This window comes from Garra rufa, chromosome 15, assembly GCF_049309525.1.
Source record: "Garra rufa chromosome 15, GarRuf1.0, whole genome shotgun sequence".
Lineage (NCBI taxonomy): Eukaryota > Metazoa > Chordata > Actinopteri > Cypriniformes > Cyprinidae > Garra > Garra rufa.
In genome coordinates, this window is record NC_133375.1 from 45,185,907 (window position 1) to 45,204,053 (window position 18,147).

The window sequence follows — 18,147 nt, forward strand, 5'->3', positions numbered from 1 at the left end:
TTATTTCCTCATTACAGTCTCGTCATTTACAGATCTCTTCATACTCATTATAAAATTAGATTCATTTGTGTATATTCACATTTGAGAGGTTAAAGGGCAGAAAAGCATGATCACTACAACCGATTCCCTACGCCATTATATCAGCAATCATCTGGGTGAAGAGAGAACGCCACAAAATATGAGTTCACGCAGCGTTTCTGACATTCTCCAGTGCAAACATTCTGACATTAGGATTTACTGGAGATGCAGAATATATATATATATATATATATATATAAAAAATGGGCTGTTTTTCCTGACCCCACTGGCAATATTTGTTCATTTTAAGCATACATTTACTTCTACAGTTGTGCTTAAAAGTGTACACACCTTTCGCAAAATGTTAATAATTTTAACTAAATGAGAGAGATCATGAAACCTGCATGTTATTGTTTATTTAGTCCTAACCCGAATAAGCTATTTCACGTAAAACACAGTCCACAAGAGAAAATAATAGTTTCATTATTGGATTCTTAATACTGTGTTGTTCCCTGAATGATCCACAGCTGTGTGTTTTTGTTTAGTGATAGTTGTTCATGAGTCGCTTGTTTGTCCTCAACAGTTAAACTGTCTGCTGTTCTTCAGAAAAATCAATTTTTGTGCATTTGAACCCTTTCCAACAATGACTGTATGTTTTTGAGATGCATCTTTTCACACTGAGGACAACTGAGAGACTCATATGCAACTATTACAGAAGGTTCAAACACTCACTGATGCTCCAGAAGGAAACAAAAAACCATGCATTAAGAGCCGGGGGTGAAAACTTTTGACCAGAAAGGAGATGTGCACATTTGTCTTATTTTGCCTAAATATGTTTATTTATTTCTGCCCTATAGAGGCTACAAAAGATGTTTCCCAGAAGTCAAAATAAGTTAAATTTACCCTGATCTTCAAATTCCAAAAGTTTTCACCCCCGGCTCTTAATGCATGTTTTTTTTTTTCTTCAGGAGCATCGAGTGTTTGAACCTTCTGTAATAGTTGCATATGAGTCCCTCAGTTGTCCTCAGTGTGAAAAGATGCATCTCAAAATCATACAGTCATTGTTGGAAAGAGTTCAAATGCACAAAAATGCTGAAAAACCAAATAATTTTTTGTGAGCTGAAGGATTTTGTAAACAAAAACACAGCTGTGGATCATTCAGGTAACAACACAGTATTAAGATTCAAGGGTATTTTAATAAATGCATGAATTTTTTCATCTTGTGGACTATAGCTTATTCAGGTCAGCACTAAATAAAGAATAACAAGCAAGTTTCATAATCTCTCTTATTTTGTTACAATTATGAACATAGTTGCATGGGGCACTTTTGAGCACAACTGTCTCTTTATTGAAGAATGTCTGGATATTCGCACTGAAAACCCAAAACAGAAACACAGAGCATCATTTTCTGCGGCGAGGAACAACACCATGACCTTCATCAGATAAAAATCTCTTGAAAGAAGGAACGAAACGAAAGAACACAGACGTGCCGCGTTTGTGCCCGAGTCGATCGGCGGCAGGTAAAAGAAAAGCGTAAAAAATAAACCCTGAACAACGTTCCTAAAAACAAACGTCTGCAGAAGCCTCTGATTATAAATATGCTTTATGTTCAACACAGGATCATTTCATCAAGTCTCCATATATACACCCAAAATAAAAGTAGCTGTGATCTTCGTTCGCAAAGCCCAGGTTTATTCAGACGGAATGATGCTTGGATCTAAACACGCAAAGTGCTTTTTGATTCGTGGTTTATCAGTACCTGTGTGAGAATTCAGGAATTGTTTACTCATCCTCCGAGTTTCTCTCTCAGAATTTAAATTTTATTCATTTAAAGCTTATCATCTCAGTCTGTTAAATACTGCTTACTGTAATAATATACAATACCTTCCCATAGAATGATTATTACGAGGACAGGAACTAGCGCTCTTATGACGGGTAGAAATATAAGGACACTTATCACTATATTGAGTCTAGAGCACGATCACAACACCGCTTAGCAACAGTTTGGCTAGTTAAGGCTGTACTGATATATATATAGATATATTCAGGTTAAGTGTGTATGCTGTCGGAATCGTACAGTGTGCTTGAGCGCGTCCGTCCCGTGTTTTCGGATCGAGCGTCTCTCTCGTATTGCTTGCCTTACCGTGTGCAAAGAGTCACGCGTGTGCTACATGATAAACTTGACGTCGTTCCTGACGCCGCTGCAGTAGAGGCTCAGGACGTCCGGGAGAACGCGCATCTTCATGGTGCCGTCCGCCCCGCAGGAGAAGACGTGATTGGCCGGGCCCGTCTCGATCTGCATGACGCCCGTGCCCAGGTTGCGGAAGAGCGATTGACGGGCGTGTTCGCTGCTGAAGGTGTGCAGGAGGCTCTGGGTGGACATGCTCCACACCTGACACACAAAAACACACACATATGTGACCCTGGACCACAAAACCAGTCATAAGGTTAAATTTGACAAAACTGAGATGTATACATCACATGAAAGCTCAATAAATAAGCTTTCTATTGATGTCTGGTTTGTTAGGATAGGGCAATATTTGGCCGAGATACAACTATTTGAAAATCTGGAATCTGAGGGGGCAAAAAAAATCTAAATGCTGAGAAAATCACCTTTAAAGTTGTCCAAATTAAGTTCTTAACAATGCATATTACTAATAAAAAATTACATTTGGATATATTTATAGTAGGAATTTTACAAAAAAATCTTCATGGAACATGATCTTAATTTCCTAATGATTTTTGGCATGAAAGAAAAATCAATAATTTTGACCCATACAATGTATTTTTGGCTATTGCTACAAATATTCCCCAGCGACTTAAGACTGGTTTTGTGCTCCAGGGTCACATATATGTGTGTCATTAATGGAGCAAATACTACTACAATTTAAGGATGCACCGAAATGAAAATTCTTGAGTATTTTGCCAATTTTGTTCACCATTGCATAAATTAAATAGCCAATATTTGCTTTTGACAGTTTTGTCTTGCTTTTCAAAGAAAGAAATCTATTACAAAACAGCAATTTCAAAATATTTACTTAACACTGAACATTTTTAACATTCTAGTAGACATTATAGCCGACCAACACAGCACAGTTTAACTTAATGTTACATTGTGTCTTTCTTTCTTCAGTCGTAAGGAAATTATGTTTTTTTGAGGAAAACATTCCAGGATTTCTCTCCATATGTGACCCTGGACCACAAAACCAGTCTTAAGTCGCTGGGGTATATTTGTAGCAATAGCCAAAAATACATTGCATGGGTCAAAATTTTTGATTTTTCTTTTATGCCAAAAATCATTAGGAAATTAAGTAAAGATCATGTTCCATGAAGATTTTTTGTAAAATTCCTACTGTAAACATATCAAAATGTAATTTTTGATTTGTAATATGCATTGTTAAGAACTTAATTTGGACAACTTTAAAGGTGATTTTCTCAGTATTTTTGATTTTTTTGCATCCTCAGATTTCTGATTTCAAATAGATGTATCTCAGCCAAATATTGTCCTATCCTAACAAACCAGACATCAATAGAAAGCTTATTTATTGAGCTTTCATGTGACGTATACATCTCAGTTTTGTCAAATTTAACCTTATGACTGGTTTTGTGGTCCAGGGTCACATATAGTGGACTTCTATGGTGCCCCGAGTTTGAACTTCCAAAATGCAGTTTAAATGCAGCTTTAAAAGACTCTAAACGATCCCAGCCGAGGAAGAAGAGGCTTATCTGGCGAAACAATCGCTTATTTTCTATAAACATTTACAATTTATATACTTTTTAACCCCTACACAGAGTACACAGGGTTAGACAAGATGAGCATTTTAGGTTGAAAAGTATTTACAGTACAGACCAAAAGTTCAAATGAATGAGAAGGTGTGTCCAAACTTTTGATCTGTACTGTATATTTTTCTGTTTACTAAAGTTTTTACTCTACATTTGTGCAGTTTTCAGTGGGTTAGTGATATTTTATAAATATATATAAATTAATAAATAATTTTTTTTAATTATATTAAATTCACTTTATAAAAGACCCACATTTCTAACTTTAATTCATGGGGATAGCATGGATAATTTCACATGGTTTAGTGTAAGATTTTTGCCCATCTTTTGGACAATCCAGTTTTAAAAGTAAAAAAAAAAACAACTACAAATAACTTTTACCAGCAGGTGGCTGCAGAGCTCCACTATTTGCTATTTGACCACCTGAAAGATATTTTTTCACAAGTTTTTTTCAGTTGAATTCATATCTACAGTACAGACCAAAAGTTTGGACACACCTGAATGAGAAGGTGTGTCCAAACTTTTGGTCTGTACTGTAAATTGTAATTTTTTTTTTTTTTTTGAGAAAATAACCAATCGTTTTGCTAGATAAACTTCTTCTTCGGCTGGGATCATTTGAAGCTGCATTTTGGAAGTTCAAACTCTGGGGCACCATAGAAGTCCACTATATGGAGAGAAATCCTACAATGTTTTCCTCAAAAAACATAATTCCCTTACGACTGAAGAAAGAAAGACATGAGCATCTTGGATGACAAGGGGCTGAGTAAATTGTGAACTTCTCCTTTAAGTTAAACTTCCAATGAAAATTGAAAATCTAAAGATCAGTATATAAACGATGAGGTTCATACCTTGATGTTCCCCTCGGCGGATCCGCTGATGAAGCAGCTCTCGCTGGAGTCCACGGCCAGGGCTTTGACGGGGGAGTCGTGTGCCTGGAAACTCTGGCGCTGGATCTTCAGACTGAGGTCCAGGACGCTGATCCAGCCCTTCCGGCCTCCGCTGATCAGCAGCTGCTGTTTGGACGCCAGAGACAGAACCGTGCAGCCGGACTCGTGGCAGCTGAAGGCTGGATCACACAGGAGTGAGTCAAACTCGTTTAGATGCGTTTGGACAGTTTGTGTGTGAGAGGTGAAGACTTACCATGAACCAGACTGTATGCTGGCGTGACCAGCGTATCCCACAGACACACGTTCCTGTGAGGAGAGAATGTGTTTGGATTGTTTTTAGAAATTTAAGTCTGCTATACTGTCATGCTCCAGTGCTCCAGTGATGTTCATCTGTACCTGTTGTCTGTGGACAGGCCTGCGGTGGCGATGAGAGACGACGAACCCACAAACACGAAGTCATTGGCCGTCTTATTGTGACACTGAAGCGTCTGGAAGAGAACGAGGAGATGAGGAAAACTCGACTCAGATGCAACATTAACCCGTTTAATCCCAAACTTTTCCCAGACATTAAAAATATCCAAATGAAATAATCAGTAATTATTTTTTGACATTTTTCGGAAAAGTGGGATAATGTGTACCGGTGATGCGTGGGTTGATCCAAACTGAGCGGTTACCCGCGGTTACGAGTCATCCAAAAATATTTGTAATGATATTCGGGTCGCGGTCGGTCGGGTCGTTTGAAATAAAGATGCCAATTAAACCTTTATAATTGATATAGTACTAGACACAATTTTCTATGAAATACATAGACCTACACTTTACTGGCTGAATAATATTTACCTTCTGAATGTTGAGCGTTATTAACTGTTGAATAAATGCTGACGCGAACACGTTGAACTGAGCAATGCCATTGTACCATTTTAATAGGCTACTTTTAAACGCATATAGCTCAGTAATGTCAGTTTTATGTATTTTCTGAGAGGGGTGGGATTTTTGTTGGGAAAGTCGCACACTTCGATTAGACTGGATAAACACATGCAGCATCAATCGTTAAGAAAATGGTATTCCTAATAAATGTCTCGAATATTTTGATTATGTCCAATGCTTCTCTTTCTTTTTGGAATCATTACACATTTCACTGTCTTTTCAAATGCCTAGGTCTGTTTCATTTCCTTAATTATACAATTTCTAGCACTATTTTTAAACATTTATTCAAGCAATAATATATAAATTATCTCATGTGTATGCTTGTTTAAAACCAGGGATTAAAAACTAATTCCAAGTAAAAACGGTATTTTTTCTTTACATTTCCAGAGAGCGAACCGAACGATATTAAACATTACTTAATAAATTCAAGCCACTATAATTTCCTTATTCATTTGATACAACTATTACAGCTATACAATTAATATATATAAAATAATATTACTTTATCATATTCGTGATTCCTTCGTTTTGAAGTGCATTCATTATGTTTGTAAAAGAAAATTCGTTAACCTAGCCTATTAAGTTGATTTAATATTCTTGATCATTTTTAGAAGTTGTTAAAAGTTAAGAAAAAAGGAATTAGCTTGTAGTCTATGTATATTTAAGGCTATAGGCTAATTTTTTCAATAACTTTAATTACACTGTAGATAATTCTTGATCATATTTAACAACGGAGAATCACTGACATAATTTAGAGTACTTCGAAAACCAAACTATTTAAATCTGTATAAAGGAAAGACAAAATAAATCACAACAAGAACAATCTGTATTTTTCTTGTAATCAAGAACATTTCTTTTGACAAAATTACCTAATTAATGCCGAATGATGTTTGACAGTGAACGCATCTCCACCGCATATAGCCGCATATAATCGCTGCTGACAGTCGCAAATATTAAACATGCGGGTCAGGAAGCGGGTCGGGTACAATATTTTTTTTTTTTTTTTTTTTGCGGTCCGAGTTGCGGGCGGGTTAGTTGAAAATGTCAGTCGGGTTCGGGTTGTTTATACATTGACCTGCGCATCACTGATGTGTTTACTGAATGAACATATTTCTCCAGTCATAAAAATGGTTACATATCTTAACTCAGCTATTTTAAACTCTGATCACATTTTAGGGTTACTATTATGCATAAAAAAGCCCTTATACAATATTGAAAGAAATACTTAGATCAAAGACAAAAAAAATTTAATCATCAACGTATAGTAACATATATCATCAAATGGTTACATTAGTGCTGCCAGTATTGCAACATCGATATTGTAACTAATTTGTAACATTTGAACTTTTGATTTAGTGCAACATCGTGTCATTGTAACATTTGAGTGCAATCTTCCCTGGATTTCTATTGTAAACCTAAGTCTACTGTTATTCCACCATCAACATGTTTCCTCATCCTGTGACCACACTCAACAAAACTCAATATATGTGAATTTATATATTAATACTAGACACCTTAGAGATGATGTGCACCAAAATTCTTTGTCATATCCTTACATGAAACTGCACATATTTAATTGAGACTCTTTATTTTTTTTCCATATTTGCAGGAAGTGCACTAAAACAACAGTCAGTAAAGTGTTTAGAGCTTTTGAAATGAAAATCTTTTTATGGTCACAATTGTGACTGGTGGGATTACATGGGTTAAGGTTTTTCACTCCATAAGTTTTACACAAATGTTTCTTTTGCACATCATGACTGCATGTATTTGATCGAAAATACATTACTGTTGTGAAATATTACTGGAATTTAAAACAGCTGTTTTCTATATGAACGTAAATTAAAATGTAATTGATTGCTGTGATCAAAGCTGAATTTTCAGCATCATTACTGCAGTCCTCAGTTCAGGATTCAATGCAAAATTACATTCCAGGACTTTCAAGGACTTTTTGGATTGTCAAGGACTTCAAACAGATCTCACTTATCAAACAATGTCTTATCATTCAAATTATAAAAAAATATAAATAGACAAATAAAAATATACTAATATAACAAAACGGCAAAAATATAGCAAAGAACATGCAAAGTATGCAATGATGTCAACTTTAGGAACAAAAACAGAAAGTGAAGCACATCAAACTCAGAAGTTTCGATCCGAATCAAAAGATTGACGAACCCGCTTTGTGTTTCAAACTAGATCAAATGATTTCACGATTTGAAGTCCCGATCTGAATTATGATTCGTGAACTGTCATTTTAGATCAGGACTGAACATGATCCTTCAGCAATCATTCTAAAATGCTGATTTGCTGCTCAAGTAACATTTCTGATAATCAGTGTTGAAGATGTTTATTATCAATGTTAGCCTTGGTGAGCAGAAGAGAAACATAAAAATCATAATGTTTCCAAACTTAGCCCTGCTGAAGAAACCAGCCTAGGCTTTAGCTGTTTGTTTTTTCATCAGGGAGTGTACACAACGAATACAGAGAGCGGTGGACGTACCAGGTAGGGTTTGGGAGTGTTTCCTGAGGTGCTGGTCTGCCAGAGACTGAGCGCTCCGTCTGCATCCACGATCCCAAACTGTAACACACACACATGTGTGAGCTGATTTATACATGCTGCAGTCACACACACATGAGTGTTTGCTGCTGACGAACCTTATTGCCCTGATAGTTGAAGCGTATCCTGGTTACTCTGGAGTTTCCTGGGCTCCTGAAGCAGATGATCTGCTGTGAGTGACCCCATTCAAACATCCGCACGCTGCCGTCCTGAGCTCCGGTCAGATCTACACACACACACACACACACACACACACACACACACACACACACACACACACAGCTGAGCATGATGGGTCGTTTCATCCAAGTGCACTGACATCTGTGTTACGTTAATATCACTGATATACTATTAGAGTTTTTGTTAACATTCTGAGTTTACAGCCTAGAACACCCTTCTTATTTACTAGTTTTAGTTATTTTAGTACAAAAAGAGATGTCACCTTGACAACTAGCTGCAATAAAATGTGGTAACATTTTTTATTTTATTGCAATTCATATTCATTTTTACAATGACGTTTTAGTGTCACGTTAAAAACAAAACAAAATAAAGTCAAAATATTTTGAGAATTAAGTCGAAATACTACGAGAATAAATCTGAAATATTACGAGAATAAAGTGAAAATACTACGAGAATAAATCTGAAATACTACGAGAATAAAGTCGAAATATTACGAGAATAAATTTTAAATATTAAGAGAATAAAGTCAAAGTACTACAAAAATAAATTGATAATATTTTGAGAATAAAGTAAAAATTATGAGAAAAAAGGTCAAAATATTACAAGAATAAAGTTCCAATATAAGAAAAAAAGTTGAAATCCAACGAGAATAAAGTCAAAATATTTTACGAGAATTAATTTGAAATATTACGAGAATAAGGTCTAAATACTATTAGAATAAAGTCATAATAATTTAAGAATAAAGTCAAAATTATGAAAAATAAAGTCTAAATTATGAGAATAAAGTCAAAATATTACAAATTAATTTGAAATATTATGAGAATAAAGTGGAAATTCGACCAGAATAAAGTGGAACATTTTTCAGAAAAAAGTCGAAATATTATAAGTATAAAGGTTAAATGTTTCGAGAATAGAGTCGAAATTATTAGAATAAAGTCGAAATTATGAGATATAAAGTCAAAATATTTTTCGAAAAAGAAAGTCAAAATGTTTTGAGAAAAAAAGTCGAAATGTTTCAGAAATAAAGTTGAAATACTACGAGAAAAATATCCAAATGTTTTGAGAAAAAAGTTTAAATGTTTCGAGAATAAAGTAGAAATATTACGAGAATAAAGACTAAATGTTTTGAGAATAAAGTCGAAATTATGAAAATAAAGTTATTTATGAGAATGAAAAAAATATTTTCCAAAAAATAAAGTCAAAATGTTTCAAGAATAAGGCTGAAATAATACGAGAAAAAAGTCTTAATATTTTGAGAATAAAGTCGAAATGTTTCAAGAATAAAGTCAAAGTGTTTTGAGAATTTAAATCTTAGAAATTAAAGTTCTAATATTTTAGAGTATAGTCTATATTGTGCCTGCAAAGGCTCAGATTGAGAGCACCAGGAGAAGTTGTCAGGCCACCGGAATTTATTTGATAATTGTTGCATCTAAGCGGCCGCATCATCTTACTGGGATGAGAAAGAGTCCATTTTTAAGGACTCACGGAAACGGCTAACTATAAAGAATATGATATTTATTAACAGACTGAACAGGAACAACTTTTTACTCAGCTTACAAACCCAATAGACACTGCTTTGGGGGATGCAAGCTCTCTAATTTATTGCTTTTTAACTCACTACAAATATGAAAATATATTTAGACTTTATTCTCAAAATAGTATGATTTCATCTCAGAATTTATAATTTTTTTTACATGGCACTAAAACGCTGTTATATATTTTAAATGCATTTTAAAAGAAAGAGTATTAATGAAAAAACGCTGATGACCAACTCGCATCATTATAAGAAAAAAATACAATAGAGATTCATTACAATATTCCTTTAAAAAAATATATATGATTATGAGTAAAAATGTTGCCTAGTGACATTAAAGCAGCTGTGTTTGTTTGAGTCACGTACAGTAGGGGAGCGTGGGGTGTGACGTCATCCGCCTCACGTTGTTGATGTTGCGTTTGATGAGCTGTATGAACACAGGAGAGCATGAATGAGCGCTAGCGTGTTGACAGCGCTACAGATTGATTGTTAGTTGTGTAGTCCTCACCACGGCGGCTCCTCTGCCCGTCTGCACGCCGCCCAGCCAGGGCATGTTGATGGGCGTCCCGGGGCTGCTGTGGGTGTAGGGCGTGGTGCCGTGCAGGGTGGTGAAGTCGTCCCGCGCGTGAACCACCAGGAAATCATCCGTCCTGCCGCACAACACAATCACATGATCAAACGCACTTCCTCTCAGGATCACAGAAACATTCTGACAGTGTCATCTGCAAGTGTGTTTACTCCATAAAAACAGATGTGTTTTTTTCATACTATGGAAGTCAATGGCAATCACGATACTCGGGCGCCGACACGATATGCATTGCGATTTTTTAAAAGAATTTCCATTCTGCAAGTCAATGTCCCTAAAAAAGTAGCTAATTACGTTACTTAGTTACTTTTTAGGGAAGGTAATGTGTTACAATGTTGAGTTACTCCCTTAAAAAGTAACTAATTACGTTACTGAGTTACTTTTTATGGAAAGTAATGCGTTACTTAGTTACTTTTTAGGGAAAGTAATGTGTTACAATGTTGAGTTACTCCCTTAAAAAGTAACTAATTACGTTACTGAGTTACTTTTTATGGAAAGTAATGCGTTACTTAGTTACTTTTTAGGGAAAGTAATGTGTTACAATGTTGAGTTACTCCCTTAAAAAGTAACTAATTACGTTACTGAGTTACTTTTTATGGAAAGTAATGCGTTACTTAGTTACTTTTTAGGGAAAGTAATGTGTTACAATGTTGAGTTACTCCCTTAAAAAGTAACTAATTACGTTACTTAGTTACTTTTTATGGAAAGTAATGCGTTACTTAGTTACTTTTTAGGGAAAGTAATGTGTTACAATGTTGAGTTACTCCCTTAAAAAGTAACTAATTACGTTACTGAGTTACTTTTTATGGAAAGTAATGCGTTACTTAGTTACTTTTTAGGGAAAGTAATGTGTTACAATGTTGAGTTACTCCCTTAAAAAGTAACTAATTACGTTACTGAGTTACTTTTTATGGAAAGTAATGCGTTACTTAGTTACTTTTTAGGGAAAGTAATGTGTTACAATGTTGAGTTACTCCCTTAAAAAGTAACTAATTACGTTACTGAGTTACTTTTTATGGAAAGTAATGCGTTACTTAGTTACTTTTTAGGGAAAGTAATGTGTTACAATGTTGAGTTACTCCCTTAAAAAGTAACTAATTACGTTACTTAGTTACTTTTTATGGAAAGTAATGCGTTACTTAGTTACTTTTTAGGGAAAGTAATGTGTTACAATGTTGAGTTACTCCCTTAAAAAGTAACTAATTACGTTACTTAGTTACTTTTTATGGAAAGTAATGTGTTACAATAATGAGTTACTCCCTTAAAAAGTAACTAATTACGTTACTGAGTTACTTTTTATGGAAAGTAATGTGTTACAATGTTGAGTTACTCCCTTAAAAAGTAACTAATTACGTTACTTAGTTACTTTTTAGGGAAAGTAATGTGTTACAATGTTGAGTTACTCCCTTAAAAAGTAGCTAATTACGTTACTTAGTTACTTTTTAGGGAAAGTAATGTGTTACAATGTTGAGTTACTCCCTTAAAAAGTAACTAATTACGTTACTGAGTTACTTTTTATGGAAAGTAATGCGTTACTTAGTTACTTTTTAGGGAAAGTAATGTGTTACAATGTTGAGTTACTCCCTTAAAAAGTAACTAATTACGTTACTGAGTTACTTTTTATGGAAAGTAATGCGTTACTTAGTTACTTTTTAGGGAAAGTAATGTGTTACAATGTTGAGTTACTCCCTTAAAAAGTAACTAATTACGTTACTTAGTTACTTTTTATGGAAAGTAATGCGTTACTTAGTTACTTTTTAGGGAAAGTAATGTGTTACAATGTTGAGTTACTCCCTTAAAAAGTAACTAATTACGTTACTTAGTTACTTTTTATGGAAAGTAATGTGTTACAATAATGAGTTACTCCCTTAAAAAGTAACTAATTACGTTACTGAGTTACTTTTTATGGAAAGTAATGTGTTACAATGTTGAGTTACTCCCTTAAAAAGTAACTAATTACGTTACTTAGTTACTTTTTAGGGAAAGTAATGTGTTACAATGTTGAGTTACTCCCTTAAAAAGTAACTAATTACGTTACTTAGTTACTTTTTAGGGAAAGTAATGTGTTACAATGTTGAGTTACTCCCTTAAAAAGTAACTAATTACGTTACTGAGTTACTTTTTATGGAAAGTAATGCGTTACTTAGTTACTTTTTAGGGAAAGTAATGTGTTACAATGTTGAGTTACTCCCTTAAAAAGTAACTAATTACGTTACTGAGTTACTTTTTATGGAAAGTAATGCGTTACTTAGTTACTTTTTAGGGAAAGTAATGTGTTACAATGTTGAGTTACTCCCTTAAAAAGTAACTAATTACGTTACTTAGTTACTTTTTATGGAAAGTAATGCGTTACTTAGTTACTTTTTAGGGAAAGTAATGTGTTACAATGTTGAGTTACTCCCTTAAAAAGTAACTAATTACGTTACTTAGTTACTTTTTATGGAAAGTAATGTGTTACAATGTTGAGTTACTCCCTTAAAAAGTAACTAATTACGTTACTTAGTTACTTTTTAGGGAAAGTAATGTGTTACAATGTTGAGTTACTCCCTTAAAAAGTAACTAATTACGTTACTTAGTTACTTTTTAGGGAAAGTAATGTGTTACAATGTTGAGTTACTCCCTTAAAAAGTAACTAATTACGTTACTTAGTTACTTTTTAGGGAAAGTAATGTGTTACAATGTTGAGTTACTCCCTTAAAAAGTAACTAATTACGTTACTTAGTTACTTTTTATGGAAAGTAATGTGTTACAATAATGAGTTACTCCCTAAAAAAGTAGCTAATTACGTTACTGAGTTACTTTTTATGGAAAGTAATGTGTTACAATATTGAGTTACTCCCTAAAAAAGTAGCTAATTACGTTACTGAGTTACTTTTTATGGAAAGTAATGTGTTACAATAATGAGTTACTCCCTAAAAAAGTAGCTAATTACGTTACTGAGTTACTTTTTATGGAAAGTAATGTGTTACAATAATGAGTTACTCCCTAAAAAAGTAGCTAATTACGTTACTGAGTTACTTTTTATGGAAAGTAATGTGTTACAATAATGAGTTACTCCCTAAAAAAGTAGCTAATTACGTTACTGAGTTACTTTTTATGGAAAGTAATGTGTTACAATATTGAGTTACTCCCTTAAAAAGTAACTAATTACGTTACTTAGTTACTTTTTAGGGAAAGTAATGTGTTACAATGTTGAGTTACTCCCTTAAAAAGTAACTAATTACGTTACTTAGTTACTTTTTAGGGAAAGTAATGTGTTACAATGTTGAGTTACTCCCTTAAAAAGTAACTAATTACGTTACTGAGTTACTTTTTATGGAAAGTAATGCGTTACTTAGTTACTTTTTAGGGAAAGTAATGTGTTACAATGTTGAGTTACTCCCTTAAAAAGTAACTAATTACGTTACTGAGTTACTTTTTATGGAAAGTAATGCGTTACTTAGTTACTTTTTAGGGAAAGTAATGTGTTACAATGTTGAGTTACTCCCTTAAAAAGTAACTAATTACGTTACTTAGTTACTTTTTATGGAAAGTAATGCGTTACTTAGTTACTTTTTAGGGAAAGTAATGTGTTACAATGTTGAGTTACTCCCTTAAAAAGTAACTAATTACGTTACTTAGTTACTTTTTATGGAAAGTAATGTGTTACAATGTTGAGTTACTCCCTTAAAAAGTAACTAATTACGTTACTTAGTTACTTTTTAGGGAAAGTAATGTGTTACAATGTTGAGTTACTCCCTTAAAAAGTAACTAATTACGTTACTTAGTTACTTTTTAGGGAAAGTAATGTGTTACAATGTTGAGTTACTCCCTTAAAAAGTAACTAATTACGTTACTTAGTTACTTTTTAGGGAAAGTAATGTGTTACAATGTTGAGTTACTCCCTTAAAAAGTAACTAATTACGTTACTTAGTTACTTTTTATGGAAAGTAATGTGTTACAATAATGAGTTACTCCCTAAAAAAGTAGCTAATTACGTTACTGAGTTACTTTTTATGGAAAGTAATGTGTTACAATATTGAGTTACTCCCTAAAAAAGTAGCTAATTACGTTACTGAGTTACTTTTTATGGAAAGTAATGTGTTACAATAATGAGTTACTCCCTAAAAAAGTAGCTAATTACGTTACTGAGTTACTTTTTATGGAAAGTAATGTGTTACAATAATGAGTTACTCCCTAAAAAAGTAGCTAATTACGTTACTGAGTTACTTTTTATGGAAAGTAATGTGTTACAATAATGAGTTACTCCCTAAAAAAGTAGCTAATTACGTTACTGAGTTACTTTTTATGGAAAGTAATGTGTTACAATATTGAGTTACTCCCTAAAAAGTAGCTAATTACGTTACTGAGTTACTTTTTATGGAAAGTAATGTGTTACAATATTGAGTTACTCCCTAAAAAAGTAGCTAATTACGTTACTGAGTTACTTTTTATGGAAAGTAATGCGTTACAATATTGAGTTACTCAATATCAGAATCCGCGTTGGTTTGGGCGAATCACTGATTCACTAAGCTATTCATAAAAACGATTCATTTGATTCACTCCTGAAGGATTCAGCTGTTTTGAAAGAATCGTTTGAATGACTCAGTGATTCAATTATGAACATAGCTGCCACCTGCTGGCGGTTTTGTTTCCCATCACATAACATTATTTTCCAACATATTTCTATATTCAGAGTTTTGCATTTAAAACATTAATCTCATAACAATATTTATGCAATTATAAATACAGTCTAATTATAAATACCACATCTAAATACCACTTCACGCAGCTTCTGTGCAGTGCTAAGATGTTTTGTTTACATTAGTATTCAAAGAAAAATCTTGTCTGTTTTCATTTACACCTTTTTGTTCATGAAATTTTGATTGATTATGTAGGAATTTAATTACAAATTAACAGAATACTGCATGGTATCGTGATACTTCAGCTGGTATAGTATCGTAAGTAATTTTTGTGGTATCGTGACAACCCTACGTTAAAATGTAACTAATTACGTTACTTAGTTACTTTTTATGGAAAGTAATGCGTTACTTAGTTACTTTTTAGGGAAAGTAATGTGTTACAATGTTGAGTTACTCCCTTAAAAAGTAACTAATTACGTTACTGAGTTACTTTTTATGGAAAGTAATGCGTTACTTAGTTACTTTTTAGGGAAAGTAATGTGTTACAATGTTGAGTTACTCCCTTAAAAAGTAACTAATTACGTTACTTAGTTACTTTTTATGGAAAGTAATGCGTTACTTAGTTACTTTTTAGGGAAAGTAATGTGTTACAATGTTGAGTTACTCCCTTAAAAAGTAACTAATTACGTTACTTAGTTACTTTTTATGGAAAGTAATGTGTTACAATGTTGAGTTACTCCCTTAAAAAGTAACTAATTACGTTACTTAGTTACTTTTTAGGGAAAGTAATGTGTTACAATGTTGAGTTACTCCCTTAAAAAGTAACTAATTACGTTACTTAGTTACTTTTTAGGGAAAGTAATGTGTTACAATGTTGAGTTACTCCCTTAAAAAGTAACTAATTACGTTACTTAGTTACTTTTTAGGGAAAGTAATGTGTTACAATGTTGAGTTACTCCCTTAAAAAGTAACTAATTACGTTACTTAGTTACTTTTTATGGAAAGTAATGTGTTACAATAATGAGTTACTCCCTAAAAAAGTAGCTAATTACGTTACTGAGTTACTTTTTATGGAAAGTAATGTGTTACAATATTGAGTTACTCCCTAAAAAAGTAGCTAATTACGTTACTGAGTTACTTTTTATGGAAAGTAATGTGTTACAATAATGAGTTACTCCCTAAAAAAGTAGCTAATTACGTTACTGAGTTACTTTTTATGGAAAGTAATGTGTTACAATAATGAGTTACTCCCTAAAAAAGTAGCTAATTACGTTACTGAGTTACTTTTTATGGAAAGTAATGTGTTACAATAATGAGTTACTCCCTAAAAAAGTAGCTAATTACGTTACTGAGTTACTTTTTATGGAAAGTAATGTGTTACAATATTGAGTTACTCCCTAAAAAGTAGCTAATTACGTTACTGAGTTACTTTTTATGGAAAGTAATGTGTTACAATATTGAGTTACTCCCTAAAAAAGTAGCTAATTACGTTACTGAGTTACTTTTTATGGAAAGTAATGCGTTACAATATTGAGTTACTCAATATCAGAATCCGCGTTGGTTTGGGCGAATCACTGATTCACTAAGCTATTCATAAAAACGATTCATTTGATTCACTCCTGAAGGATTCAGCTGTTTTGAAAGAATCGTTTGAATGACTCAGTGATTCAATTATGAACATAGCTGCCACCTGCTGGCGGTTTTGTTTCCCATCACATAACATTATTTTCCAACATATTTCTATATTCAGAGTTTTGCATTTAAAACATTAATCTCATAACAATATTTATGCAATTATAAATACAGTCTAATTATAAATACCACATCTAAATACCACTTCACGCAGCTTCTGTGCAGTGCTAAGATGTTTTGTTTACATTAGTATTCAAAGAAAAATCTTGTCTGTTTTCATTTACACCTTTTTGTTCATGAAATTTTGATTGATTATGTAGGAATTTAATTACAAATTAACAGAATACTGCATGGTATCGTGATACTTCAGCTGGTATAGTATCGTAAGTAATTTTTGTGGTATCGTGACAACCCTACGTTAAAATGTAACTAATTACGTTACTTAGTTACTTTTTTATGGAAAGTAATGCGTTATGTTACTTTTGCGTTACTTTTTAAATCTGGGCAGGGCTTGTTTGTTTTTATATAAAAAGTTCTATTCTTGGCAAAAGTAAAAGCCTTTTTTACAGCAAAAGCCTCAGGCTTACAGAAAAGTCAATTGACGTCTGTACAGTAGACCGCAAAAGAAAAAATGTCAGATTATCTTGAGTAATTTTTGCTTATTAGTATGGATGAATTGGATCATCGAAGGTCGGCAGCAAAGACATTGGTTAATAAAATGGGATTAAATATATAAAGGATATTTGTATTATTGAACATATTTAATTATTGCAGGTTTGTGTTGAATTTGACTGTTTTTATTCATTTTGAAGAACACTGTATCTGTTTTTTTAGTGAGTGAGATGAATTAATGCATGTTCACATTTATTCTAGAACTAAAGTAACATCTTACTCACAATTTCTCTCAACATGAGGACAGGAGAGCTTTTAATCAATAAATGGTGCTGACGTTACTTATTTGAAAAAGTAAAAAAAAAAAATTCTGGTCAATTAAAAAGTGAAAAAACTTCTCCCAACCAACTTATAGTGAAAGTAAAATAATTAAATATAAATCGAGTCCGAGTTAAACCAAACAATTTTTAAATAATTTCAAAAAGAATCGTGATAGTTAGGCGTCCACCCCTAAAACTCAAACATCATGATAGAGAGTAAATGATGACAGAATGGACAGAGTGATAATTTTAGGCTGAACCGTCCCTTTAAGAATGAGTTTAACCGCATTGCTGTGCGTCTCACCCTTTGACCTCGGTCTCGTTCTCCTCATCGATCCAGGTCAGGATCTGTGTGGCGAGGATGGAGGACACGTCCAGCTCCTGGATGTCGTGAGTGGAGGCGATCACTAAACAGTTGCGATTGGCCTGAAACACAGAGAACGGCTGTTTACATTGAGCCTGTTACAGATCAAACACAAACACACTTTGCAC

The 18,147-nt window shown here is 33.3% G+C and overlaps 1 protein-coding gene across 2 annotated transcripts in view; it reads right to left on the reverse strand.

Moving 5' to 3' along the window:
* Window positions 1–69: 69 nt before the first annotated feature.
* Window positions 70–18,147, reverse strand: part of LOC141286648 (dmX-like protein 1) — an 80,116-nt gene continuing 62,038 nt past the window's right edge. For both annotated transcript variants that reach the window (XM_073818710.1, XM_073818709.1), the window contains 9 exons: window positions 17,960–18,081; window positions 10,392–10,533; window positions 10,250–10,310; window positions 8,268–8,395; window positions 8,113–8,190; window positions 5,082–5,173; window positions 4,939–4,991; window positions 4,647–4,864; window positions 70–2,410 (listed from right to left, as the gene is read on the reverse strand). In XM_073818710.1, coding sequence (XP_073674811.1) covers window positions 2,186–2,410; window positions 4,647–4,864; window positions 4,939–4,991; window positions 5,082–5,173; window positions 8,113–8,190; window positions 8,268–8,395; window positions 10,250–10,310; window positions 10,392–10,533; window positions 17,960–18,081 — 1,119 coding nt within the window. In that variant the 3' untranslated portion in view covers window positions 70–2,185. The remainder of the gene's footprint in view (window positions 2,411–4,646; window positions 4,865–4,938; window positions 4,992–5,081; window positions 5,174–8,112; window positions 8,191–8,267; window positions 8,396–10,249; window positions 10,311–10,391; window positions 10,534–17,959; window positions 18,082–18,147) is intronic.